Source organism: Pongo pygmaeus, chromosome 17, assembly GCF_028885625.2.
Source record: "Pongo pygmaeus isolate AG05252 chromosome 17, NHGRI_mPonPyg2-v2.0_pri, whole genome shotgun sequence".
NCBI lineage: Eukaryota > Metazoa > Chordata > Mammalia > Primates > Hominidae > Pongo > Pongo pygmaeus.
This window is the reverse complement of record NC_072390.2, coordinates 83968206-83996092: the sequence shown is the minus strand read 5'-3', so window position 1 is coordinate 83996092 and position 27887 is coordinate 83968206. Positions and strand designations below refer to the sequence as shown.

The window sequence follows — 27887 nt, the reverse complement described above, 5'->3', positions numbered from 1 at the left end:
TCACTGCGCCCGGCCAACTAGCCCTCTTTATCTCCCTCCAGCTGGGATAGATTAATTCCCTTCCACTCCCTCGTCTCTCTTCTGTCAATAACGCTGTGTCGGTGTTAAAGGCCTGGGTTCTGGCCAATGAACAGAATTGTCCTTTAGACCAGCAACCCACAGGCAGTGGCACCAAAAGTCTCACCCCCAGCCCCCAGGACGGAGGCCACAGAGCTGGCAGTTTCCACTGTCTCAGGGAGAAGGAGCCAAAAGCTGACCCACAGCACAAATCAGAGCCCAATATGGAGAGAAAATAAGTGCTTCTATTCCCAGAGCAGGCAAGCTGTGGGCAGGAAAAGGGAAGATTTTGCAGCCACTCCATATTTAGAAACAAGCGGAAGGCCGGGCTTGGTGGCTCACGCCTGTAATCCCAGCACTTTGGGAGGCTGAGACGGGCGGATCACGAGGTCAGGAGATCGAGACCATCCTGGCTAACATGGTGAAACCCCGTCTCTACTAAAAATACAAAAAGTATTAGCCGGGCATGGTGGTAGGCACCTGTAGTCCCAGCTACTTGGGAGGCTGAGGCAGGAGAATGGTGTGAACCCGGGAGGAGGAGCTTGCAGTGAGCTGAGATCGCGCCACTGCACTCCAGCCTGGGCGACAGAGCGAGACTCCGGCTCAAAAAAAAAAAAAAAGAAAAAAGAAAAGAAACAAGGGGAAAACTGGACCCTTTTCCACTACTATGATCTACTGCTACTAGCTCCAGGGGATCTGAAAGCCCAAAAGGATCTAAATAAATCAGGAGAACTTTGTCCAGACTGGAGATAAGAGTGACAAATGGGAGGGTAGGTGAACTTAATAGTGTGTGGAAAGATGACGCTGGGAACGTCAGCTCTTCACATGGCTGCCAGCCCTACAGACGACAACACAGTAAGAACCAAGACAACCATTCTAGACTGATGTAGCTGTGGAATCTTCAAGGCTATTCCCAGGTACCACATCAAGTGTGAGATCCCACTCCAGGTGTGATACATGAGAGGGAAGAGGACTGCAAACTTAGCTGTGGTGGATCAGTGCTGGCCCCAGACACAGGGACTTCACAAGTTTCAAATAAGACTCAAAGTTCCCAGGGAGCAAAAGCACCGACATACCAAAAAGACAGACCTGTGCACTCAAAGCAATACCAGAGCCACGGTGGCACATGGACGTCGCCATGGGAAGAGGCCAACTGTAGACAGTGCTATGGGAAGATAAAGGGCGGTTTGAATCTATGTTCTTATTCCAGAACCGCTCCATCTCTTTTTTAACTGAGGTTCCCAAAGGAGCAGCTTTTCTGATACAGACCAGGGGGCTAAATTGGGCTCTGAGGCAAGGACAGCCAACATGTCTTTGCAAGAGTACAACCATCTTGCGTCCGGCCTGGACAAAAGTCTACATGTTGACATTTTAAATAGAATGATTATATCACACTTTACTGTAAGCAATGATATCTTAAAAACATAGAAATGTGATATTTGCTAACATCTACTTACAATTTTATATTGTTATTTTATTCCTTCAATTTTTATTATCCCATTGCCTCCAGATTATCATACCATGACATGTGAAATGTTTATACTTGAGAAAGCTTTTACTCTGTAATATGCCATAAAAATGTGGGTATAAAGTATGTATGTATCTATTATTACTATAACCCCCCAAATATTTTAAAAAGTTTCTTTTGGGATGAATTAACCTAATAATTGTTATGTGTACACAATTGCTTAAAAATAAACAAGAAGTGGGTATAAAGTATGTATGTATCTATTATTACTATAACCCCCCAAATATTTTAAAAAGTTTCTTTTGGGATGAATTAACCTAATAATTGTTATGTGTACACAATTGCTTAAAAATAAACAAGTATTTTGATAATTATTAAATGTAAACTAATCTTTTACTAGAAATGCATCTCTTAATGAGATAGATTAACTTTTTTTTCAATTAATTTGTGTGTCCATGGATGAAATTACTTACTGATAGAATGAGATAAGAATTATCATTCTTTTGTTAATGTAGGCATTAAGAAAATTGATCACACATGTTAGATAGACATGGAAGAAGTTTTAGTTTACTAGAGTTGTTGTGTTTTATTAAATATCCTTCTAAATATATGGCAAAGCCACATTTTTAACTAATATCAAAATTTATTTGTAATTATTTATAAACTGACCAGTCTGGTAGATCATATTCTGATATTCTTCTAAAGAGGAAATTAGAAACCACCTGAAATGTCAAAGGTTTGTGACCCATTGATTAGTTTATTTCTCAACAATATTTCAACATATCTCTCTGTTAAATACTCCCAAGTGTTTTTCCACTCTGGCAAAATGCTTCAGAATAATACTAAGAAAAAGAGACGAGTATGCCCTTCATTTGAAAAGTGGATGGAACGTAATATAGGAGAGGAAAACTTGCTTGCAAAGTACTTCGTTAGGCAGATTAATTTATGAATAACCATATATGGAAGTTGTGAATCTGGAATTAAAAAATATATACCTATTCCTGTGAGGAATTATAGGGGGATGACAGTGGTATGATGATGGTAATTAGTCTGAAGTCTGCAAATCTCTCCATAAAACCAGTCGGAGCAGTGAACTTAACAAAATCAAAATTGTAGATGCCTATAACAAAATGAGGTGAAAAGTTATCCCTATGAACCCTAAGATACAAGTAGGTTAAGAAAATCTACTGACACTTCATGAATTGCAGAAGATCGGCATCTATTTGTGAAAATATAAGAAAAGGAACAGGACGTGAGAATATGAGAACCCTTAAGTTGGCAACAGTCATGCTTTGGCAAGTGTGTCAGGCCAACGTGAAAACAGTAAATAAAACTAGGAGCGTTCACACGTTTTCACACAACCTGATTTGTGAGTGAATGGAAGAGGCTTGTGGTAAAGTCTAAAGAACTAGGACAATTTTAATCCTGTATACTCTCATAAACAAAACAAAGCAAAACAGAAAACACAAAGCTTCCTTCAAAAACACACCCTCTACTGAGAGGAGAATACTGATAATAGAATTCATATTGATGGGAATAGTGGCAATACAAGCAGAGAAAAGAAATAATCCAGATAAAAGTCGGGTACGGGGCAGAGCCAGGCATTTTTGGAGAGAACAAGGAATATTTGGAAAGAACAAGGAATATTTTGGACATTTCATGAAAATATTAAGAATAGTCAGTTCTGGAGCAGTGAAGCCAGAAAATGTTTCTAGATTCAGTATCTTTTTATTATCAGTACAAAAATTAATTCATGCAATAATGAGCAACAGAAGACAATGATAGTTGAATCATATATGATCTTTTTAAGGACAGAAGGATAAAAATAATGTTTTAAAGATAGTGAAAGTATGCTACTGACAATGAAGTAGTGGAAGATATATGCCACTATAGAAAAAGAAAAACAGAACAAATTTTTAATGCATTCGAAACAAAATTACTAAAGCAATAAATAATATGATGCAGGAAAACCAGGAATTAGAACAATATAACAGTACCCAGGAAAGAATTAGAAATAAAAGAAAAAATCATTACACTTCAGGTCAGGTTTAATTTTCATGAAAAATGAAAAAGCAGGCAGCAGTAGGATCCCAATATCAGTATTTTAAATGAGCTGACTGTACACAAAAATCTCAGTATGCTTCTATCTGGGTGACCCTTCTTGTTTTCTTCTTTGTACTTTTCTGTCTCTTCTATATTGAAAGAATAGAAAATATAGGAAACCAAAAATTGTTTCAGAATAAACTAGAAGGAACAGAAGAGCAAATTAATGCAACAGATGATTCCTTGAGGAAAGATGAAAAGAAATAAAATGCTAAAATCCAAAAGTAATGAAGATAGATTAAAAAGGGTTTCAGAAACTATGACGAATAAAGACAGGCAAAAATAATTCAACATATTTACAATGTTTGCAAGTCTTTCCACTGAAATGCCCTAGAAATAATGACCATCTCAGTAGCAATGCACATATGTATGCACAGATTGTGATCTTAAGATATTTCCCGCTGAAAGAACCCTGGACTCTAAATAAATTGATTTATCCAGGTCTGAAACAGGATGATTCCAGTATATCTTGTCACTCTATGAAGTTAGAAACCTATAAAAAATTGATGTGTTATTACTAATACGTTAATTGTACTCAATAGACAATATAAAGAGGTTCCTGCGTTCTAAATGTGGTAGCTTTTGAATATCAGTAAGGATAATAGAGTAGTAGATTGAAACATGTCCAATAAGTTTAAATCCATGTCTTAATATTGATACTAAAAAAAGATAAATTTATCAAATTTGATCAACATTGAAGAATGGTAGTGATGCAATTCATTATTTTATTACTTGGTTAAAGAAATTGTGGGGTTGGGGGAATGTAAATTTATTATGTGTCCTGACTTATTTAAATGAACAATATATTATATGAGATGAAGTTCTCTTTATTTAAATATTCCAAATAACAACTTGGGCAGAAATAATTGAGCTGGAAAATTATAGCTTTGCAACTCCTGATTCATCTATGGTTCTAGGCAATGAGTATCAGTCTGCTAATACCACAATGAGACACAATCATATATCATGTGCTTCCTAATAGGGAAACACACTGACACATTTCTATGAAAAAGTCTTGAAATTGATTCAAACCAAACCCTTTAAATACGACTTTCATTTTGTAGGAGACACAGAGGATAGAGTAAAATAGCAAACAATACTGCAGTATAGGGTATTGCAAATTAAAACTCTACAGGATAAATGATCTAGTTTTTTTAATGAATAAATTATTAAAAGAGAAAAAGGAGAAATAGATATAAATATATATATAAACACACTTTAAAATATATATCGAATCAAGATGTCTGCCCTTTATTTGATTTCCGATTCAAATAAAGTAAATAATTTAAAAATCGTATTTCTTCGTAAATTGAAAATTTGAACACTAAATATTTAATATTAGCAAATTATTTTTAATTTTTTAGGTTTAAAATGTTATTGTTATATTTAGTGATCAGTAAGTCTATGTTTTGAGATACATGCTGTAATACTTCCAGACAGAATAATGTAGGGTAGACATGAGGATGGGAATAATATGGACAAAAAGTACTGTTCATGAGATTAAAATGATTAAATATGGCTGATGGAAATGTTGGGGTTCATTATAGTATTCTTTCTATTTTTGTATATAGTCAAAGTTTTCCATAATAAAACATTTTAAAAAGTAAACTCCATGCCCACTCTCTATTTATAGGCATACTTGGAGAGCAGCCCAGCATAAAGATTTCTGGTTTATCTTAAAGAGCAAGATCTATTACTCTAAAGTCTTTTTGCCTGTTAGTAATTCACCAACAGAACCTGTCATCTCTTGAAGACATTATTACTCTTTGACATAGAACGTTGTAACATACATGTAATAGGAGGCTAACTTTTTGCTTCTATATATGGTTGTGGGGGTGCAGATGAATATGGATGGTAGTTCATCTAAGAGTTGAACTACTGAATCATAAAATTTTTATAAATAAAAAATATGAAAAGTAATACATCCTTATTGTGTCTATTATAAACGATTCAAATGGTTGTTTTAAATCAGTACTGCTATTTTGTAATACCTAATTCAGTTGCATTAAAGTGAAGGTTCAGTGCCTGTTTCAACAATCCAAGGTTACACATTTTAGCTGATGGCTGATTTTTGTCCACAGAGTCACTGAAAGGCCAGGAAAAAGCCAATTAGAGTCCCAAATAATTATTTATTTTTCTTAACAGAAATATCCACAAGGTTACAAAGGATATCACATGGTCAATAGATAATTCATTATGACTTGCACAGAATATTGATCTGAGAAATGTAATTTGTATTTTATCAAGAAGTTATCTAGCATATATTTCAGATAAAATATCTAATAAGGAAATACAAGATGATGTGTGGTTCTTTATGTGATTGTTTATCAATCTATAACATATACATTTAGAGAGAGATGATTATATAAATTTCTTCAATCAGTAGAAAGAAGTTATTTTCTAAAATTATTGGCAAATACCTAGCTCCTTTACAAATCAATCGCTTTCTATTATTCCATTTTTAATCTAAAAATATGGCTGATTTTCCCTTAAATTTTGAGTTATTTATTTCTAACAGCTTCAGATACTGAATCACAACAAATAATTTTATTTCTTAGTCATAGTCTTCAAATAAAATGTCTAGCAAAGTGCTCCCCAAGATGAGCACCATCAGAGAGAGAACCCTGGGGGCCCACAGAGTATTCAGCAGGGTGGTGATCAGTGCATACTTGTAAGAAAACTAACATCTGAAAGAATTAAAAGTAACAACCTCTAGGATTCACACAAGGACAGTAATAATCATCCCTGTTCTCAACAGCCAGAGTGGAAAACCTCATAATTCACAGTCCATTAGGTAAAGTACTCCATCCAAACGGTTTTTTCTCAGTACTCAGTAGGTAAGATAGCCCAAGGCTAAAGGCTACTCTGGTATCATCTAACAAGACTTAAAATCTTCAAGACATGAAAGATGTTTCCAGGTAGTGGAATTAGGACTCAGAACAAAGGTTAAGAATAATTATAAAAAGATGAAAATATTTAGCACCCAACAAGGTAAAATTCATAATGACAACCATCCAGTCAAAACTTATATGTCATGCAAATTAATAGAAAAATATGATACATAGTGCAGACAAAAAAAAAAAAAACATTTAAACTGCTCCAGAAAAAAAGCACAAGTGATAAAATAAGCATGGTAGTTGTCAAAAAAAACCGTAATGTTCCTCTTAGCTTGACAAAACTTCAGACAGATTTACTTGTGACTATAGCCCCTGACTTCCCTTTTCTTGGAGCATGTATTTTTAAAAAGAAAAACAAAAACTTGCCAGTTATTTCTCTGCCCCTTTAAGGAATAAATATTTTCCCATCTTCTTGACAGTTTTATATCCCAGATGTATTTATTCCAAAGATCTGAAAGCCATCTCCTTAAAATGTATGTATTACAAAAGATAGCGATCCTATTTCTCCCTTTCTCTGTGGCAAGGTAGAAATCTTACTTCAATGGGTGCCAGTTAGCAAAGATAGATGGCCAAATCACAGAGAATAACATTGGAAAACTGAGGCATACCTCAAAGTGATGGATACAACCCATTGATCAAAACTCCCTAACATCCTCCAGTACTTTTCCAATAGCCCACCCTAGTGAGACCTCAATGACTGCCAATGGACAGATGGTAGAACAACTTCAAGCCACCTACTATACTGTAAATAGAGTTCCTGGCAAAGAGGAGGGGAAGTTAAATATTTGAAAAATATAATGACCAGAAATGTTCCAAATATAATAAAAAGTAGAAACCTGAAGATCCAAAAATTTCAACAAATTCCAAGCACAAGAAATAGGAAGATCATATCAATGTACATTACATTCAAATTGCTTAAACCAGTGATCAAGAAAAAAGTGTTAACAGCCAGAGAAAAAAAGACAATTTGATATGCACATCAATGACGAATCTCTATGCAGGTATGCTAAGTAACAGAAGATAGAAGAAAAAAGTAAACACTGTAGGATTCCATTTTTATACAATTCTAAAAACGCAAACTAATCTATGGTGACAGAAAATAGATCAGTGGTTGCCTGGCGGGGGCACACCATGTGCAGACATCACAGGTAACAAAAGTGATTACATGTCTTCAGGTTTATGGCAATATGTTTCTCTCCAGAATTGAGACATCTTCCTGAGGACAGTGGGGAGAATCCCAGATAGATTAAGTCAAAACCTGAGATTAGATTTCCTGAAGTGGATTAGCATGAGGGCATTCATTCTATACCTTAAACTGAGGTATAGAAAAAAAAAAAAAAGACTAAAAATAAAAACTTCAGAGTGTAATGATACATGCACAAAGTTGTTTACTGAAAAATTGTGCACAGGGACAAAAGACGGAAAAAAAGGATAGTGTGTACCATTAGGAAAATAATTCAATAAATTGTGGAATCATCACATTGTGAAACCTTCTGAAGCCATTCAATGTCACTAGTTTCCTTGGACTTTTGGCCATGAGATGTTGAGTAAGAAAACCATTCATGTGATCCAGTACATGAAAATTACAAAATACTATAGGTATCTGTACACATTTGTCTTTAGTTATATGTACACATATACTATGAGTATATAAGTATATAGTTATTCATAGATATTGGCATATGGTTTTGTATTGAGCATTAGGAAGATAAAGGAATCTGCAGTGAGTGATACAAGGTAAGTGGATCATGAAAGAAAGCAAAAATGTATATGCAAAAATTAAGTCTACAATAATTTTTTTAATGTAGAATAATAGATATAAATTATATAAATGCTTTGTGTTCATATATACATGTCATTATTTAAAAGAAAATAGAGAAAAAATAAAGAAAGGATCATTATATATACTGTATATGTGTGTATATATATACTGTATGTGTGTATATGCTGTATAAGTGTGTGTATAAATGTGTGCATTCATGCATATATACATACACAATATATGTGTATATATAAAAAACACATATAAAGTTCTTTATTTTCATCCATAATATTTAAATCAATCATAGCTATAAAATAAATAAATCATTATTGTGATTTTAGGAAAATGCCATATAGAAACATCTTCAAGATATATATTTGAAAGTGATACCATTTTAATTGATCACTTACATTTTAAACTTCATAGATTATTCTATAAGCTCCCTCTCTCTTCCTGCTCCACGACCCTGAGTCCTTCAGCTAATACAGAAGTTGAAATAATAGGATATGAAAGTTAGTGGGGCTGTGCACAGTGGCTCACACCCTTAATCCCATCATTTTGGGAAGCCAATGTGGGAAGATCACTAGAGGCCAGGAGTTGGAGACCAGCCTGGGTAACAAAGTGAGAAAACCCCTTTTCCAAAAATTTTAAAAATTATAAATTAGCCAGTTGTGGTGGTGCATGCCTGTAGTCTTAGCTAACCTAGAGGCTGAGGCGGGAGGATCACTCGAGCCAGGGAGTTTAAAGCTTCAGTGAGCTAGGATTGTGCCACTGCACTCCAGCGCGAGCAACAGAGCAAGACTGTGTCTCTTAAGGGAAGAAAAAAAATGATACTCGGAAGAAAAGCATGTTTTACATTTTTCCTACAGAAAAAATAGAGTTTTAAAAGAATTAACATTATTTATTTCTTAATTAAATATTGCCTAAAGCTGTACAATAATTACTGCAATATAAAACTAAAGAAAAATGTTCATGTTTGGGTGTATTTTATGAAGTTAAAGTATGTGTTTTAACTTTATCAAGTAAAAAAAGAAATAGTGCCAACTATGGTCACAGTGAAAGATCTTATATTTCTGCAAAGCCTTGGAAATTAAAATGTATTTTTTTCCTCACTCGTTCCTTCTCTACCAAACACGAGAAAGTGGCCTGTATTCCTGCCAAATCTGAAGTTTTCACTTGAGAAAAATAATATTTAAAAATTTTTGTTTCTTGCCTCAGACATGACTAACACACCTGAATTTTTCCTATGGGAAAGAGAAAATTACCCCATTTAATATATTTTTAAATAAGCTATTTGGTTTTCAAAAAAACATCATGTATATGTTCTTTATTGAGTTATGACAGAAAAAAGTGCTATCATAGCAGATTACAGAAACTCTGAAAACCTACCTAAAGTGAAAGTCACAAAATTCCATTTTTATGAAATGCCCAGAATAGGCAAATCTACAGCAAAAAAATTAGTTAATGGTATTCTCAGGCTCTTGGGGCTGGAGAGAAAGAAGACGTGACTATTAATGAACACTGAGTTCTTCTTGGACTGATGAAAATATTCTACAGTTGATTATGGTATTAGTTATACAACTCTGTAAATATATTAAAAGCCACTTAACTGTATTTTAAGTGGGTGAATTGTATGGTATGAGAATTATATTTCAATAAATCTGTTAAAATATGTAAAGAACAAAGGTTGTTTTATTCAGAAGGATTACAGCATTTATGCCTTGTAACTAAATTTTAAATCTTAAAGAGCTTCTGCTTGGAGCACTCTTAATCAAATGATCCAAAACATAACAAGAGCTTTCACCTCTTAATTCGTCTTATTGACAGCCCTGTCTTAGGAAGAGTCAAAAACCCTACTCTCTCACCTCTTTACATATTTCATAAGTTAACATCGAGTATGTGGTTCAAAGACGAATTTCCTAACCTCAAACTCTGTGTATCAATCTTGCAATGGGGCTTGAACATGTGATGCTGCTTACTTTTTATGCAAATAAATTACTCTTGGAAACACTGTTTCTTATAAAATCTTTTGCTAACCGGGTGTCTTAAAATGTGTTAATACATTCCCTAACTCTCCCGTCACATATGACATTCTTGAAATCTTTGGGAATAGGAGTCTGACCTGTGCAAATATTCTCCGCAACCAAATCACTGACAAAACTTCACTTTCCTTTTTAGGGACTTTGTGTCTTTTCGTGTGAACAGTGCAAACATAAAGAAGCAGCAAAAGCCACTTATATAGAAAAAACAAAAGTCAGAGCAATAGTGAATAGGATAAAATAAGCAGAGCTAATTCTCAGCAACTTTCCTTCCCATGTCCTAAAGCATTCTTTATGTACTCCCATTAAGACTGTCTTCAAGTATCTGCTGATCACTTCTTACTAAGAGTCAGATCCCGAGGTAGCAGGAGCCCACAAAGACTTAAAAAATATATAAACAATAAAAAATTAAAAAAAGATGGTTTCTTTCCTCAGGGTGATTACACCCTATAAGCAAAGAGGCATGTATTACAAGTGTGTATAATCACTTCTGCACCTGGCAAATTGAAGTTTTGCTTTTTAGAACATACGGAATTTTTTTTTATATTTCTGATCTGAGATTGATTGATTCCATAGATGGAAAACTCATGGAGGATATGTATACCTTATTTAACTTATTGTTAATATTGATTATTAAGTTAACTTAAAAATAATTTTTATATGTATTGTAGAAAAGGTATTATGCTGCCGGGCACAGTGGCTCACGCCTGTAATCCCTGCACTTTGGGAGGCCGAGGCGGGCGGGTCACCTGAGGTCGGGAGTTCCAGATCAGTCTAACCAACATGGAGAATCCCCGCCTCTACTAAAAATACAAAATTAATCGGGCGTGGTGGTGCATGCCTGTAGTCCCAGCTACTCGGGAGGCTGAGGCAGGAGAATCACTTGAACCCGGGAGACGGAGGTTCCAGTGAGCCGAGATCGCACCACTGCACTCCAGCTTGGGCAACGAGAGCAGAACTCCGTCTCAAAAATAAAAAGAAAAAAACAAGAAAAAGTATTATGCTAACATAAAGATACCTGATATTTGTTTGATTTTATTTTCATTTTTGAACTGAAGCATTTTTGATTCTACAAAGGAGAAGAAGTACAATTCCTCCTCTGCACAGGTGGGTTCACAGTGAAGCTAAAAATGTTTCAGGGCACTTCTCTTGTCTAGTTCTCTAACAGGACGTTGACAGAGGTCCTAGCAGAATGTAAATATGATCACATGTGTGCCGAAGTGCAAACACACACTTTAAGTGTGTGTGCTTATAGCACAATGTGTGCACTGGGTCACAGCACTATAAAGAAGAGGGCCACCTAATGGAGTCTTGGGGTTAACCTAAAGGAATGCAGAGGACCATAAATAAAGGTTTCATTGAGTCAGATTTTTTTTTTTCTTTTACAATTTGGGGATAAAGAAAAATTCGGAATAAAAGTAAATATTTGAAATGAGAAAACAATTCGCAAATTTTGGAGAGCTCACAAATACCATTAAAAAAATCACAGAAAACATAATAAAAATCTAGAAAACATAATAAAAGTTCTAGTAATAATTTAAAAATAACTAAAACTTTTTCCTAGCTTTTTGGCTTTATATACTATAATCAACTTTTAGTATGAGAGTGATATAGTAATATCATTTTTCATAGATAGCATTTAGTCTTTTTTCCAGACTTTTTCCAAAAGTTGATCATTTTTTGACAATTTCAACACAAAGTTCTATTTCTTATTTGGAATATTCACTCTTTGAAGTTTCTATCCCACCAATGTAGGTATTCTTAAAAAAGTATATTTTATGTAATTTTCATTTAAATGTATGGTGCATTATCAAGTACATTTCAGAAATGGGAGAACTTTCATATTGACTACATATACATAAGAAACAAATCAAAAATATATTTCACTATCTACAAACTGTATGTAGTCTCAACTCAACTTCAACTTGGCAAGATCACAAATATTTCCACAGCTCCTTCATGTCAATCAGAGAAGGAAGTAAGAATATTGGGTGAAAAGTCAGAGTCGAAACAGACAGAGATATTAACAAGTGTGTTTCAATTATCTTATGAAAATTGCACAAAAACACATGTGATCATATTTACATCCTGCTAGGACTTCTGTCATAGTCCTGTTACAGGCCTGGATAAGAAAGGGGCCCTGAAACTCAAACCTTTTTAGCTTCACTGTGAACCTGCCTCTACAGAGGAGGAATTGCACTTCTTCTCCTTTGTATAATCAAAAATGGTTTCGTTCAAAAACAAAATTAAAAATAAATCAACCAAATATCAAGTATCATTATATTAGCACAATATCTTTTCTACAATACATATAAAAATATTTTAAGTCAATCTAATAATCAATATAAACAGTAAGTTAAAGTATATACTTCCATATCCATGAGTTTTGCATCCATGGATTCAATCCATCTAACATCAGAAATATTCAGAAAAAAAATTCTATGAGTTCTGAAAAGCAAAACTTGAATTTGCCAGGTGGCAAAGTGCTATGTTGACGCCACATGAATGAAATGGTGTGTAGGAATTATAAGTAATCTAGCAATGGTGTATTAGGAATTATAAGTAATCTAGATATGATGTAAGTATATGGGAGGCTGTGCATAGGTTATACGAAAACACTATGCCATTTTATGTAAGGGACTTGAACATCTGTGGATTTTGGTATCTGCAGAAGATCCTGGAAACAATCCCCCACAGATACTAAGGGATGACTGTTTCATTTCAAATCTGAAATTACAAACTAGAAGCACACATAACTGTTTCACTGCCAATAATAAACCTAGTAAAAGAAGGAAAAAAAATGAGTGGGAAGAAGCTGGCATTGCAGCCAGTACACTTAGGTCAAGTTGTGGCTCTTTCAGTAAGATTGGTGCACGAGTCAAGCTTCTGCAGAGAAACAGAACCAATAGGATGTGTGTGTGTGTGCGCGCGTGTGTGTGTATTCATATATGGACATATAAACACATTTATATATATTTAGAGACATTATATCTGTAACTGTATGTTAAGAGATTATAAATACACCCAGATCTAAGATCTGCAAGTAGCAAACTGGAGACCCAGGTTGATGGTGTAATTACAATCTGAAGTCAGAAAAAAAAAAAAAAAAAAAACAATGTCCAAGCTCAAAGGCAATCAGGCAGGCGGAGTTCCCTCTTACTTATGGAGGCTCCGGCTCTGTTCTATTTGGACCTTTGACTGATTGGATGGGTGCCACTTGCCCTCGAGAGGGCAATCAACTTTACTCAGCCTATGGATTCAAATGTTAATCACATGGCCTAGTCAAGCTGTCACATAAAATTAACAGTCATAGTTGGTCTTTGGGATCTCCATAATATCCTCTAGCTTTGCAATCTGATATCTGAAAGCAGCGGATGTCAATGTATACGTAAAAATAATTAGATTCTCCAAAGCAAAGAAATCTGAGAAGCATCTCTAATCAATTAGAAAAAAAATCCCCAAAAATGAATTTAAAACAACAACAAAGAGCTTCTCAGTTGAATCTAATGGATTCTGTTAATTCAGTACAACTGCGTTAAAGAATTTTAACTGTTTTAAATAACATTCAGATTATCCATATGAGAACTCTTATGAGATTCCATGAGAACCTAATTTTGTACACATTAGATGTTTTAATATAGATAAAGAATTATATCTTCCTCTAGCTTTGATCATAACTTCAGAACTACATTACAAAGAAGTATTGCCTCATGTGACAATTACACATTCTAAAACGCATTTCAAAGAATACCTTCAGTTCAAGAATGACATCATATGTCTTCAAACCTCCCATATGATCTCTGGAAAAATAATAGCTAAAACTTCCTTATAATTTCTTAACTCTCATTAAATCTACAGCTACTAACTAGGACACCCACAACCCAGGAGAGGTGATGGTGATGCTGTGAGTCTTCTCCAAGTCTGTAGTCCCTTCTCATCAGAGCAGCTAAACCAACTTCATTTCACATAACTTGTGATACTTTGACCTGCTATCCTGGATATGCAGAAGCCTCAGGAGCTGATGCGATCAAATGGAAGAAAGGGTATCAGCCCTGGAAGATGAAATGAATGAAATGAAGCGAGAAGGGAAGTTTAGAGAAAAAAGAATAAAAAGAAACGAGCAAAGCCTCCAAGAAATGTGGGACTATGTGAAAAGACCAAATCTACGTCTGATTGGTGTACCTGAAAGTGACGGGGAGAATGGAAACAAGTTGGAAAACACTCTGCAGGATATTATCCAGGAGAACTTCCCCAATCTAGCAAGGCAGGCCAACATTCAGGTTCAGGAAATACAGAGAACGCCACAAAGATACTCCTCGAGAAGAGCAACTCCAAGACACATAATTGTCAGATTCACCAAAGTTGAAATGAAGGAAAAAATGTTAAGGGCAGCCAGAGAGAAAGGTCAGGTTACCATCAAAGGGAAGCCCATCAGACTAACAGCGGATCTCTCGGCAGAAACCCTACAAGCCAGAAGAGAGTGGGGGCCAATATTCAACATTCTTAAAGAAAAGAATTTTCAACCCAGAATTTCATATCCAGCCAAACTAAGCTTCAGAAGTGAAGGAGAAATAAAATACTTTACAGACAAGCAAATGCTGAGAGATTTTGTCACCACCAGGCCTGCCCTAAAAGAGCTCCTGAAGGAAGCGCTAAACATGGAAAGGCACAACCGGTACCAGCCGCTGCAAAATCATACCGAAATGTAAAGACCATCGAGACTAGGAAGAGACTGCATCAACTAACGAGCAAAATAACCAGCTAACATCATAATGACAGGATCAGATTCACACATAACAATATTAACTTTAAATGTAAATGGACTAAATGCTCCAATTAAAAGACACAGACTGGCAAATTGGATAAAGACTCGAGACCCATCAGTGTGCTGTATTCAGGAAACCCATCTCACGTGCAGAGACACACATAGGCTCAGAATAAAAGGATGGAGGAAGATCTACCAAGCAAATGGAAAACAAAAAAAGGCAGGGGTTGCAATCCTAGTCTCTGATAAAACAGACTTTAAACCAACAAAGATCAAAAGAGACAAAGAAGGCCATTACATAATGGTAAAGGGATTAATTCAACAAGAAGAGCTAACTATCCTAAATATATATGCACCCAATACAGGAGCACCCAGATTCATAAAGCAAGTCCTGAGTGACCTACAAAGAGACTTAGACTCCCACACATTAATAATGGGAGACTTTAACACCCCACTGTCAACATTAGACAGATCAACAAGACAGAAAGTCAACAAGGATACCCAGGAATTGAACTCAGCTCTGCACCAAGCGGACCTAATAGACATCTACAGAACTCTCCACCCCAAATCAACAGAATATACATTTTTTTCAGCACCACACCACACCTATTCCAAAATTGACCATATACTTGGAAGTAAAGCTCTCCTCAATAAATGTAAAAGAACAGAAATTGTAACAAACTGTCTCTCAGATCACAGTGCAATCAAGCTAGAACTCAGGATTAAGAATCTCACTCAAAACCGCTCAACTACGTGGAAACTGAACAACCTGCTCCTGAATGACTACTGGGTACATAACGAAATGAAGGCAGAAATAAAGATGTTCTTTGAAACCAACGAGAACCAAGACACAACATACCAGAATCTCTGGGATGCATTCAAAGCAGTGTGTAGAGGGAAATTTATAGCACTAAATGCCCACAAGAGAAAGCAGGAAAGATCCAAAATTGACACCCTAACATCACAATTAAAAGAACTAGAAAAGCAAGAGCAAACACATTCAAAAGCTAGCAGAAGGCAAGAAATAACTAAAATCAGGGCAGAACTGAAGGAAATAGAGACACAAAAAACCCTTCAAAAAATAAATGAATCCAGGAGCTGGTTTTTTGAAAGGATCAACAAAATTGATAGACCGCTAGCAAGATTGATAAAGAAAAAAAAGAGAGAAGAATCAAATAGATGCAATAAAAAATGATAAAGGGGATATCATCACCGATCCCACAGAAATACAAACTACCATCAGAGAATATTACAAACACTTCTACGCAAATAAACTAGAAAATCTAGAAGAAATGGATAAATTCCTCAACACATACACCCTCCCAAGACTAAACCAGGAAGAAGTTGAATCTCTGAGTAGACCAATAACAGGAGCTGAAATTGTGGCAATAATCAATAGCTTACCAACCAAAAAAAGTCCAGGACCAGATGGGTTCACAGCCGAATTCTACCAGAGGTACAAGGAGGAGCTGGTACCATTCCTTCTGAAACTATTCCAATCAATAGAAAAAGAGGGAATCCTCCCTAACTCATTTTATGAGGCCAGCATCATCCTGATACCAAAGCCGGGCAGAGACACAACCAAAAAAGAGAATTTTAGACCAATATCCTTGATGAACATTGATGCAAAAATCCTCAATAAAATACTGGCAAACAGAATCCAGCAGCACATCAAAAAGCTTATCCACCATGATCAAGTGGGCTTCATCCCTGGGATGCAAGGCTGGTTCAATATACGAAAATCAATAAATGTAATCCAGCATATAAACAGAACCAAAGACAAAAACCACATGATTATCTCAATAGATGCAGAAAAGGCCTTTGACAAAATTCAACAACCCTTCATGCTAAAAACTCTCAATAAATTAGGTATTGATGGGACGTATCTCAAAATAATAAGAGCTATTTATGACAAACCCACAGCCAATATCATACTGAATGGGCAAAAACTGGAAGCATTCCCTTTGAAAACTGGCACAAGACAGGGATGCCCTCTCTCACCACTTCTATTCAACATAGTGTTGGAAGTTCTGGCCAGGGCAATTAGGCAAGAGAAGGAAATCAAGGGTATTCAATTAGGAAAAGAGGAAGTCAAATTGTCCCTGTTTGCAGATGACATGATAGTATATCTAGAAAACGCCATTGTCTCAGCCCAAAATCTCCTTAAGCTGTTAAGCAACTTCAGCAAAGTCTCAGGATACAAAATCAATGTACAAAAATCACAAGCATTCTTATACATCAATAACAGACAAACAGAGAGCCAAATCATGAGTGAACTCCCATTCACAATTGCTTCAAAGAGAATAAAATACCTAGGAATCGAACTTACTAGGGATGTGAAGGACTTCTTCAAGGAGAACTACAAACCACTGCTCAAGGAAATAAAAGAGGATACAAACAAATGGAAGAACATTCCATGCTCATGGGTAGGAAGAATCAATATCATGAAAATGGCCATCCTTCCCAAGGTAATTTACAGATTCAATGCCATCCCCATCAAGTTACCAATGACTTTCTTCACAGAATTGGAAAAAACTACTTTAAAGTTCATATGGAACCAAAAAAGAGCCTGCATCGCCAAGTCAATCCTAATCCAAAAGAACAAAGCTGGAGGCATCACACTACCTGACTTCAAACTATACTACAAGGCTACAGTAACCAAAACAGCATGGTACTGGTACCAAAACAGAGATATAGATCAATGGAACAGAACAGAGCCGTCAGAAATAATGCCACATATCTACAACTATCTGATCTTTGACAAACCTGAGAAAAACAAGAAATGGGGAAAGGATTCCCTATTTAATAAATGGTGCTGGGAAAACTGGCTAGCCATATGTAGAAAGCTGAAACTGGATCCCTTCCTTACACCTTATACAAAAATCAATTCAAGATGGATTAAAGACTTAAATGTTAGACCTAAAACCCTAAAAAACCCTAGAAGAAAACCTAGGCATTACCATTCAGGACATAGGCATGGGCAAGGACTTCATGTCTAAAACACCAAAAGCAATGGCAACAAAAGCCAAAATTGACAAATGGGATCTAATTAAATGAAAGAGCTTCTGCACAGCAAAGGAAACTACCATCAGAGTGAACAGGCAACCTAGAAAATGGGAGAAAATTTTCACAACCTACTCATCTGACAAAGGGCTAATATCCAGAATCTACAATGAACTCCAACAAATTTACAAGAAAAAAACAAACAACCCCATCAAAAAGTGGGCAAAGGACGTGAACAGACACTTCTCAAAAGAAGACATTTATGCAGCCAAAAAACACATGAAAAAATGCTCACCATCACTGGCCATCAGAGAAATGCAAATCAAAACCACAATGACATACCATCTCACACCAGTTAGAATGGCAATCATTAAAAAGTCAGGAAACAACAGGTGCTAGAGAGGATGTGGAGAAATAGGAACACTTTTACACTGTTGGTGGGACTGTAAGCTAGTTCAATCCTTGTGGAAGTCAGTGTGGCGATTCCTCGGGGATCTAGAACTAGAAATTCCATTTGACCCAGCCATCCCATTACTGGGTATATACCCAAAGGACTATAAATCATGCTGCTATAAAGACACATGCACACGTATGTTTATTGCGGCATTATTCACAATAGCAAAGACTTGGAACCAACCCAAATGTCCAACAATGATAGACTGGATTAAGAAAATGTGGCACATATACACCATGGAATACTATGCAGCCATAAAAAATGATGAGTTCATGTCCTTTGTAGGGACATGGATGAAATTGGAAATCATCATTCTCAGTAAACTATCGCAAGAACAAAAAACCAAACACCGCATATTCTCACTCATAGGTGGGAATTGAACAATGAGAACACATGGACACAGGAAGGGGAACATCACACTTCGGGGACTGTTGTGGGGTGGGGGGAGGGGGGAGGGATAGCATTGGGAGATATACCTAATGCTAGATGACGAGTTGGTGGGTGCAGCGCACCAGCATGGCACATGTATACGTATGTAACTTACCTGCACGTTGCGCACATGTATCATAGAGCCTAAAGTATAATAATAATAATAATAATAATAATAATAAAGAAAAAAAAACATAAAAAAAGAAACAACATTAAAATGTACCCTATTCATAATATAGTCACTGCAATTTGTGCTTAAGAATCACAATGATATAGTTCACCATTAAACCAATATGTATTCAAGAATTTACCTATAATATTGAAATTGTAAGAATGGAGTTTATAAAACTGATGAATTTCTAGCATTATTCCATTATCAGCTAATTCAGCTAACTACAATTTCATTTCAATTACATTAAGATCCTTTTTCCTTCATCACAGAATATACAAATAAATATATACAGCTTCTCTCAAAAAAAAAAAAAACTTCCTTATAATTTCTTAACTCTCATTAAATCTACAGCTACTAACTAGGACACCCACAACCCAGGAGAGGTGATGGTGATGCTGTGAGTCTTCTCCAAGTCTGTAGTCCCTTCTCATCAGAGCAGCTAAACCAACTTCATTTCACATAACTTGTGATACTTTGACCTGCTGTCCTGGATACAATCCTGGTGCTGCCTCATTCAAGTGCTATTCTCTAGAGGGTGACCAGTAGTCCATGAAATTTTCTAAGGCAAGAATTTAGCTCAGCAAGATATAATGATTAACTAAAAAGTGGCTGAAAATCAGAAACATGATACTTGCATCTTAAGAAAATCTCTTGGCTGAAATGTTGATTTGATATGAATATTAATACTCCAGTAGCCCATGTTTGACCAAAAAGGTGGTGGCTTCATGGTTTTTTTGTGTCTTTTTTTTGGTGTCTTTTTTTTTTTCCTGTTTTGGGTTGCTGTTTGTTTTGTTTTATTTCAATTCCCTGAATGTTTTTGTCATTATCTTGTCTCATCCAAAGGAATCAAGATTTCTCTGTTCATTGATGCATGGCTCATTTTAATGGCTGTGTTTATGCTATTTAGGGCCTAAATAATATTATTCAGGATAGACTAGTGAACTATACACATAGAAATTTTTTAATTTTAGATTTCATATGTCCTTTACAAAATATCTATAATTTTTATTGGTGAGTTTGTAAGCATATCTTTTGGAAGTTGATTATTATTCTTCAAAGAATTTGTGTGGTTATGAAATACTAATGTTAACATCCATTAACCATAATAAACTACCTTTTAACTTAAGATAGTTAAAACTGGCAGAATTATAGAAGTGCATCATAATTTCTACCATATTTCATTCAGATGTTCTAACAAGGAAAAAGAACACTCTCCATTTATCAACCATATTCCCCATATAATCAATTTTATCTCACTGTATATAAACATGCCAAACTCCAAGAAATTATCAAATCCTAACCTTAGGTTCCTTGTCCTTAAATTATATACTTGAGAAAAAAGGCCAGGCACTGTGGCTCACACCTGTAATCCCAGCACTATGGAAGGCCAAGGCAGGAGGTTTGCTTGAGCCCAGGAGTCCTAGGTTACAGTGAGCTATGATTATGCCACTGCAATCCAGCCTGGGCAATATAACGAGAACCTGTCTCTAAACAAAAACAGGCAAGTAAATAAATAAAATAAAAGGGGATGTTTATACAGTAAAAAGTGACATATAATATATATGAAAAGAACGGACAATTTTAAATTTATCATTTCACATGTTTATAACATAGAGGATTCTTTTAAATGGGAGAATATACATTTGTTTTCAGTCTAATTTTTTATTCTCTTGTATACAATCAATACCTTTGATGTCTGTACATAGTGGGGGAGAGGGAAGTGGCCACACCTTCTGGGAGATGGTCCAGTCTCTCTTTCAACATGAAAACTGGTCTTCTAGGTAAAATGACTAATGCTGTTTAATAAGAGGAGGATCTTTACAGAACTGTCTTAATTGAATGTCCCTGTAAAGACTTCTGATAAGAAAAAATAAAATAGAAGCTTTGGATTTATGAACATTAGTCTCTGGAAACTATCCCATTGCCTGAAATATAAAATAAAGATATTTCATAGACCAAATGCTCCCCATGGTGTAAAACATTGCTATTGTGTGAGGTAATTACCTGTGTAACTCACTTAGAAACCTCATTCCTTACATATTTTTAGTCTACTTTTATCATTATACTCGAACTATTAACTGTCTAGACTAATTAAATATGAGCTGTTTTCTTTTCATTGTGTTTTAAATTTTAAAATGATATTGCTTAACTTAACCTCTCTTTTTCTTCATGTTACTACAAGTAGATTCTGAAAAGCCTAAATTTATTTCATAATTCTTATAATAGTCTTAGAGTTAAGTTAGTCATCTCAGCGTTCTGAGAGGTACCTTACCAATGCCTATAAATTATCCCCTAGTAGTTTAATTAATTCCAACTTATGTAATTCAGTGCTTATATTATTCTTAATCATGTTTGTTTAAAAGGTCTTGAAGGTACTTATATCAGCAAAGTGGTATCCCACATGCTTCATTTTTATATTCATTTGCAGAATTCTACTATGGTGTTTTATCTGCCTCACTTTTTGGCCTGATAAGCTAATTTATGTCACGCAAAGAACAAACTGAACAGATTTTCTTAATGGATAAGACTTCATCCCAGCACCCTGGAAAATCTAAAATCCTTAGGGATGGAGGGCAGTAGATTAATTTACTAATAAAAGACAAGTCCAGAAGTCAACTACTCACCTTACACTATACCATAGCCTCTGTTTAGAAATGTAAGCATTTATAGCTATTAAGAAAAGTGTTAGTACAGTGCTTCATTCATTTAATATTCATCACAAATATTAAGCACATTTATTCATCGAGTACAGAGAAGTGAATAAGCAGACATGATCTATATCCTCATGAAGCTGACAGTTCAATGGGGAAGGCAACAGTAAACAAATATAAAAATAACCACACAGTTTGATAAAGTCTTTTAAAATATTACATGTTGCTTTGAAAAAAAATAGGAAAGGAAACATACTTTGGACAGAGACTATTTTTTTAATGAAGTGATGTATAAATTGAGGTTAATCGAAAGGTGTGGCTGGTGTAGGAGGGGAAAGAGGTGTGAGGTGTGTGATATTTTCAACAAGGAAAACAGCATAGAACCAGCCATTGAGCAGGAAGAAGTTTGGTTCTTTTGATTAAATGAATGAAAGCCAGTGTAGCTAGAGGTAAGTGTGGGCAGGGGGAAATGACAAAGAAAGGACAAAAGAGGTGTTGCAGAAGTGAAACCATGTAGGCCATGATGAATGGTACAAGGAGAAAACCTTCTCCACTCAAAACATCCATCCCTGTGGATGGTCAGCTGCTCTCGTAACACTCTTCAGACTCCAAGTATCTTTCCCTCCAACCACCCAGAAGGAAGAGGGAATTGGCTGGTTGGTGAGTTTAAAAGAGGAAACTCATCACAGGTAGCTCTAATCCTTCCTCTCTCCCGATTTCTTTGGGAAATATATATCTTGAGAAACACTCATTCTGCAATCTTTCTCAAGGACATGGGACAGAGTGAAAGAGTTCAATGGGGGAAAAAAAAACCCTTCCACTTCCCAGCTCTCCCGATGTAAGCCAAACTCTCAATATGAGAGATTTGGATTAGAAGGCCCACTTTCCCTTAAATATAAGCCAAAGTCCCCAAAATATATTTATCAACACTAATGAAAGCATATCTTAATTAATGCACTTATTAATAAGATATGATATTAGTAAGTATGGCTATACGATGTAACGTATTAACTCTTGCTGCAGAAACTAGTTAGATGCTTGCCAATCAATTTTCTTTTTCTTTTGGGTTATACAGCTTAAGTGCATTGCTCAACATGCCTTGAAATTAGGTATTGCTATACAAATGTGTACTCATCTGTGAATTATAAGTGGAAATAATGTACGCTACTCCCAAGCCTGGCCCATATAAATTATCCTTACATAATCCTCCTTTCTCTCTTTTTTCTAATCTCTGATCAGATGGCCTAGTGTGCAGCTGAGTGAACCTCTGAGAACCTGAAGGACAGCAGAGTCACTGGATAGATGGAGAAGGCTGCCCTGCAAACACAGGTAGGGCTATATGTGAGTCAATAGTAATCACCTACTGGGTATTACTTACTGGAATTTAGGGTATTGCTTGTTACAGCAGTTAGGGGAGGAAAGCGTGCTGTCAGCGGGCATCCACTGAACCATCAGCCTGTGATGGTTTAGGCAGGTGAATGTGGACTTCCTTGGACTGCTGAATTACTTGGAAGGCAGCTATCCACTAAGTAACAGATAATTCACTGAAGTGTTTCAAACAATGGGCTAATACAATCCGATGTAATGTCTTAGAAATATCATGCTGCTTGGTGGTGTAAAATGAATTTAAATAGGTCAACAGTGGTGGTAAATAGACCTGGAAGGAAAAGGCAAGGAGATGATAATGGCCCTGTCTGGGGAAGTAGCAGGGATGGAAAGAATGATGTGAGATGCAGTTTGGAGGCAGAGTTGATAAGATACATAAATGTTTATAGTCACTTCTATGGAATAATTTTTTAAGCCACAGGAATAGCAATAAGAGGCAATGTTTCAAAATTAGCAGTGAGCTCAGAACTGCACTAATATTCCACCATACACCTATTTCTGATAACTATCTTCAAGGACCTTGCCTTGATGTACGCAGAATAGCTCCCGGGTGTCATTTGTTTTAAAAAGATAAGGTGTCAGTATAGAATTTTAGCTACATACAACTAGTAATTCTAATTTTCTATTTTCTCCCAAATCAGAAAGGTATTCTGAGGTGTTTAAAATAAGGCTTCAATGTAAGCCATAAAGGGGCCCAACAATGCCTGTGTCTCTGTAAGTATTTATAAATATTTATGAAAGAATAGTATAAATTATAAGATACTAGGCACATTGTTATGATCACAAAAAGATGACTTATTAAGAAAATATATTAGAACATTCCAAGCAAATGCTCACAATGTTCAAAGAAAATTAAAAGTTACTTTTAAAAAATTTTTTGCCTTGAGACTAATTTTTAAGTGTTAGCAAGTATTCTCACATGTGGCAAAGAATCTCTTCCATTATGGAAAGAATCAGAGTCACTGATTGTTAAAATGAGGTACCAGAATTATGAGTAATCAATGTTACTTACATAAATGTTTCATCCTCTAGGCCATGAAATTTCATAAATGATCCTTTCCACACACTCAGAATTCATAATTTAACTGTGAATCAATATAGACAGACTTGCAAAGGAAAAGCTGAATAAGTATTAAATTCAGCATGGAAACAGCATTTTGGATATAATTACCTCTACTATGCATTGTCTTGGTTGTATTTTAAACACTTAGATTTTACAATTAAATTCTTATCTTTTCTCTTCTCTATATGTCAGTAATTGAAGAATGATTTCCCTCTAAAAGCACACCAGACTTTCAAATGCATTTTTACAATTCTAGGTCTATTAAGCACATCTGTTTCCAACTTTAACAATTGCTAATCTTTCCATCAGCAGTTCTTAGACAGGCATGTATTTGCTTTTAACATTTTAGGCATCTACAACAGAAATTACACTTGTATTCAAACATTCATAGAGATGATGAGCTACGATAAATGCAAAGGTCATTATCAGAATTGTTGAGGAAAAAGGGAGTAAGAAAGAATAAGTTACATGAAATTTTAAAGAATGAATCATGACACACCTTCTGATTGTCAATCAACTGTATGGAGACTTTGAATATTTTACTCTTATACTTGTGCTACAATGCTATTTCTAAATATAGGCTAAAATTCTTGTCTGTTTTAATCCACTATAAGAAATGATTAAACAAATAATATATAAATAATTAAAGTCATTCTAAGTAGTATTGTTTGTTTAGTTTTTAAACATTTTTAAAAATTTCACCTTATTTTATAAAAATAATTTAAACATATGTATATAACACATTTATTCAAAAAAATCATAAGGACATCAGAAATGCATGTTAGGAATGAAAGGACATATTTTTTAAAAATTTCCGTATGAATAATTCAAACAATGTTTGATCTTTATATTTATAAATCGTTGGTGTCTACAAAATTCTACATTCATTGCATTCATTATTCAACTTTGTGGTTCATTTAATTGAAATATGCACTTAAAAGACAAATTTTTCACAATTTTGAGGTTTCTCCTGTTCTGAAACCCTATCAGCATTTTATCTACCAAAAGCATCATATATGTATTAATAAATATTTCTGAATGGTGATCAGATCCGCCTTACACTGTATATAATGTCATACTTTTTTTATCTCACTTACTTTGCTACCAAAAATCATATGTGAACATAAAACATTAAACATTTTCAAATACACATATTGCTTTTTAAACGAACTCAAAAACTTGACTTTTTCAGTATATTTGCTACATAAATGTTACTCAAATAAAGGCTTATGAAACTAAGAGTAAGATTAGCAAGTCTGTGCTGCACACTAGTGGCAAGAGGTAGTAAATGCATTCTTTTTTTACTTAAATTTTACACTAATTGCATCTTAAATATTAGCTTTTTCAGTCAAAATTAGAACCCATTATATTATACAGCACATAAAAACACATTCTAAACATAATGTGTTTTTGTGTCATGAACTATTTTTCCAGTATACATCAATGTATTGTGAATGTCATACCCAGAGAGAGGTTCCTGTGGATATAAATACTATGGATCCGTATATCCATGTATATGTTTGTGCATACATGTATACATGTGTATATCTTATATTTATATTGCACACACACCCACTAAATGTTAACTCCTGTGAAAATAGTCATTATTTTGCCCATTATTTTTCTTTTCTTTACTCATTATTCTTTCCCACATACTTATGTAATGCCATGCTTTAATACACATGACATGTACAATATTACTTAAATAATAAATGGTAAAAAATCATCAAAATGGGAAAGGTTCATGATGGCATTTTATTGATGAAAATGCAAAAGAAAAGTACCCTGGCAAGTGGCTGATCCCATATAACTACAATGTTGACATGAAAAGAACCTCAATATGCGTGAGATAAATTGATATTATCAGGCTGCTTCATGAAAGAATAAGATAAAGTCATTTATGATAGATGGCGTGCTATCAGAGGACATCTTTAACCATCCCCTCTAATGTGCCTAGAATGGATATTAATTGTGTCATGTAGCTGATCATTAACCATTTAACTATCAATATGTATATCAAAACATCATTTTTATATCTTAAATATATGGAATAAGATTTTTGAAAATAAATAATGACCAATATAAAACTGCCACAAATGTGTACATAAAAACAAGATGTCATACAGTCTAAATTTGACTAAGCCCACTATTGACAAGTGATTTCAAATATTACTCTTATAGAGGAAATTCCAATTTTTAACCTCCCTTCCTCTTGTCTGTTGTGCCTTTCTGCCCACTTGCTTACATATCCAAAGAAAGAAAAAGCTAGGCTTCATTTCTTCCTTTACATCATATTCCCCCATACCTCTTTCACATTTTTTGGCTTTGATTCTTTCAGTTCTTCATACTTCCACTTCCACAGAGACAAAGCCGACTCCAGTCTCACTATTTCTTTTTCCAAAACTGTGCGCATTCTAAATAATTTAAGAATTAAAAGAAAAAAAGTCGGCTTCAATTTTAAAATAATTTCAAGGATGCATTCAATTTTATAGCCATTTTCCTAATTTTTGATATTTGTAACTGATCATCTTAATGAGAGAAAACATTTTGCAACTTATTAAAAATTATAAATATTGAATAAAAGTTTTTTAGTTTATTATTCTGACAATTAACTTTACAGTAGATTACATATATTTAATTTGGCTTTGCCAGTATTGACATTCTGCTTGCTTTCTTCCATATATTTCATGCTTGCCTCTCAATTCCTCTCACTCATAATGTTTTCTTACATAGGAGGATATATATGTTTCTAATTTTAACATGGAATTCTATCCATCTTCATATTGTGGCTGTATATGAATGAAAAAAATCATTTGAAATGACACAGAATTCCAACAAGCCACCTAACAATCTTAAAAAATAGTCATTTACTGGGGATCTAAAAATAATTTTAAATATTTCAAATTTGATTGTAATAAAGAAATTTCACTGGGATCCTTATTTAAATTATTCTAAATAACTGAAATTAATTTCTCTATTTGTAGAACTAGCAACAGAACTAGGATAAAAATTTAGTCCTTTAAGACACCAACCACTGGATTTTTGTTTGTTTGTTTTGCCCACAATGTCTGTTAGAGTCATTGATAATTGTTTTATTTCTGGTTGTAATGAACATATATTGACCTTTGAAGCTGGCTTGTTCTTATCTGTAAGGTAGATTTGATTACTATTCAAAAATACACATTGATATTCCTCCATTTCCACAGACAGAGTTGTTTTCCTCATTCCTCAATTCTAGGATTTGACAATGAGATATTAGCAGAGATGACAGAAACAAAAATTTGAAAACAACTTGTATGTTTGAGCTCCAGGTAAATACACTTTGATTGTTATATGACACTGAGATTTTGTGATTGTTAGTTACATACTTACTGTATTCATAATTAACTAATATACGGATCTATTTCAGTGATATTAAATGTCACTAGAAAGATCTTAGAAACATATTCACAGAGCTAGAAAATGCACGCAGAATCAAAATTGAATGTCATTTACATATTTATAAGAAATATGATTCTTCCTGGTAACAATACTATGATAATTCAAAGTAGTGTTAGGCTGTAAATATATAGTTTAATTCAATCAAATGGAGAAGCAGCCTATTAAAAAGTTATATAATTATATTTACATAAATCAAG

The 27887-nt window shown here is 34.7% G+C and overlaps 1 protein-coding gene and 1 pseudogene across 23 annotated transcripts in view; both read right to left on the bottom strand.

Annotated features, from left to right (window-relative positions):
- The window catches only part of CCDC102B (coiled-coil domain containing 102B), a 372905-nt gene that overhangs the window by 220724 nt on the left and 124294 nt on the right, over positions 1–27887 (bottom strand). For all 23 annotated transcript variants that reach the window (XR_010124190.1, XR_010124192.1, XR_010124194.1 and 20 more), the window contains one exon: positions 26555–26663. Coding sequence is in view for 18 of the 23 variants with exons in the window: in XM_063653804.1 (XP_063509874.1) it covers positions 26555–26663 (109 nt within the window). In the remaining 5 variants the exon portion in view is untranslated. The remainder of the gene's footprint in view (positions 1–26554; positions 26664–27887) is intronic.
- LOC129018709 (succinate dehydrogenase cytochrome b560 subunit, mitochondrial-like) lies at positions 879–1389 on the bottom strand (annotated as a pseudogene).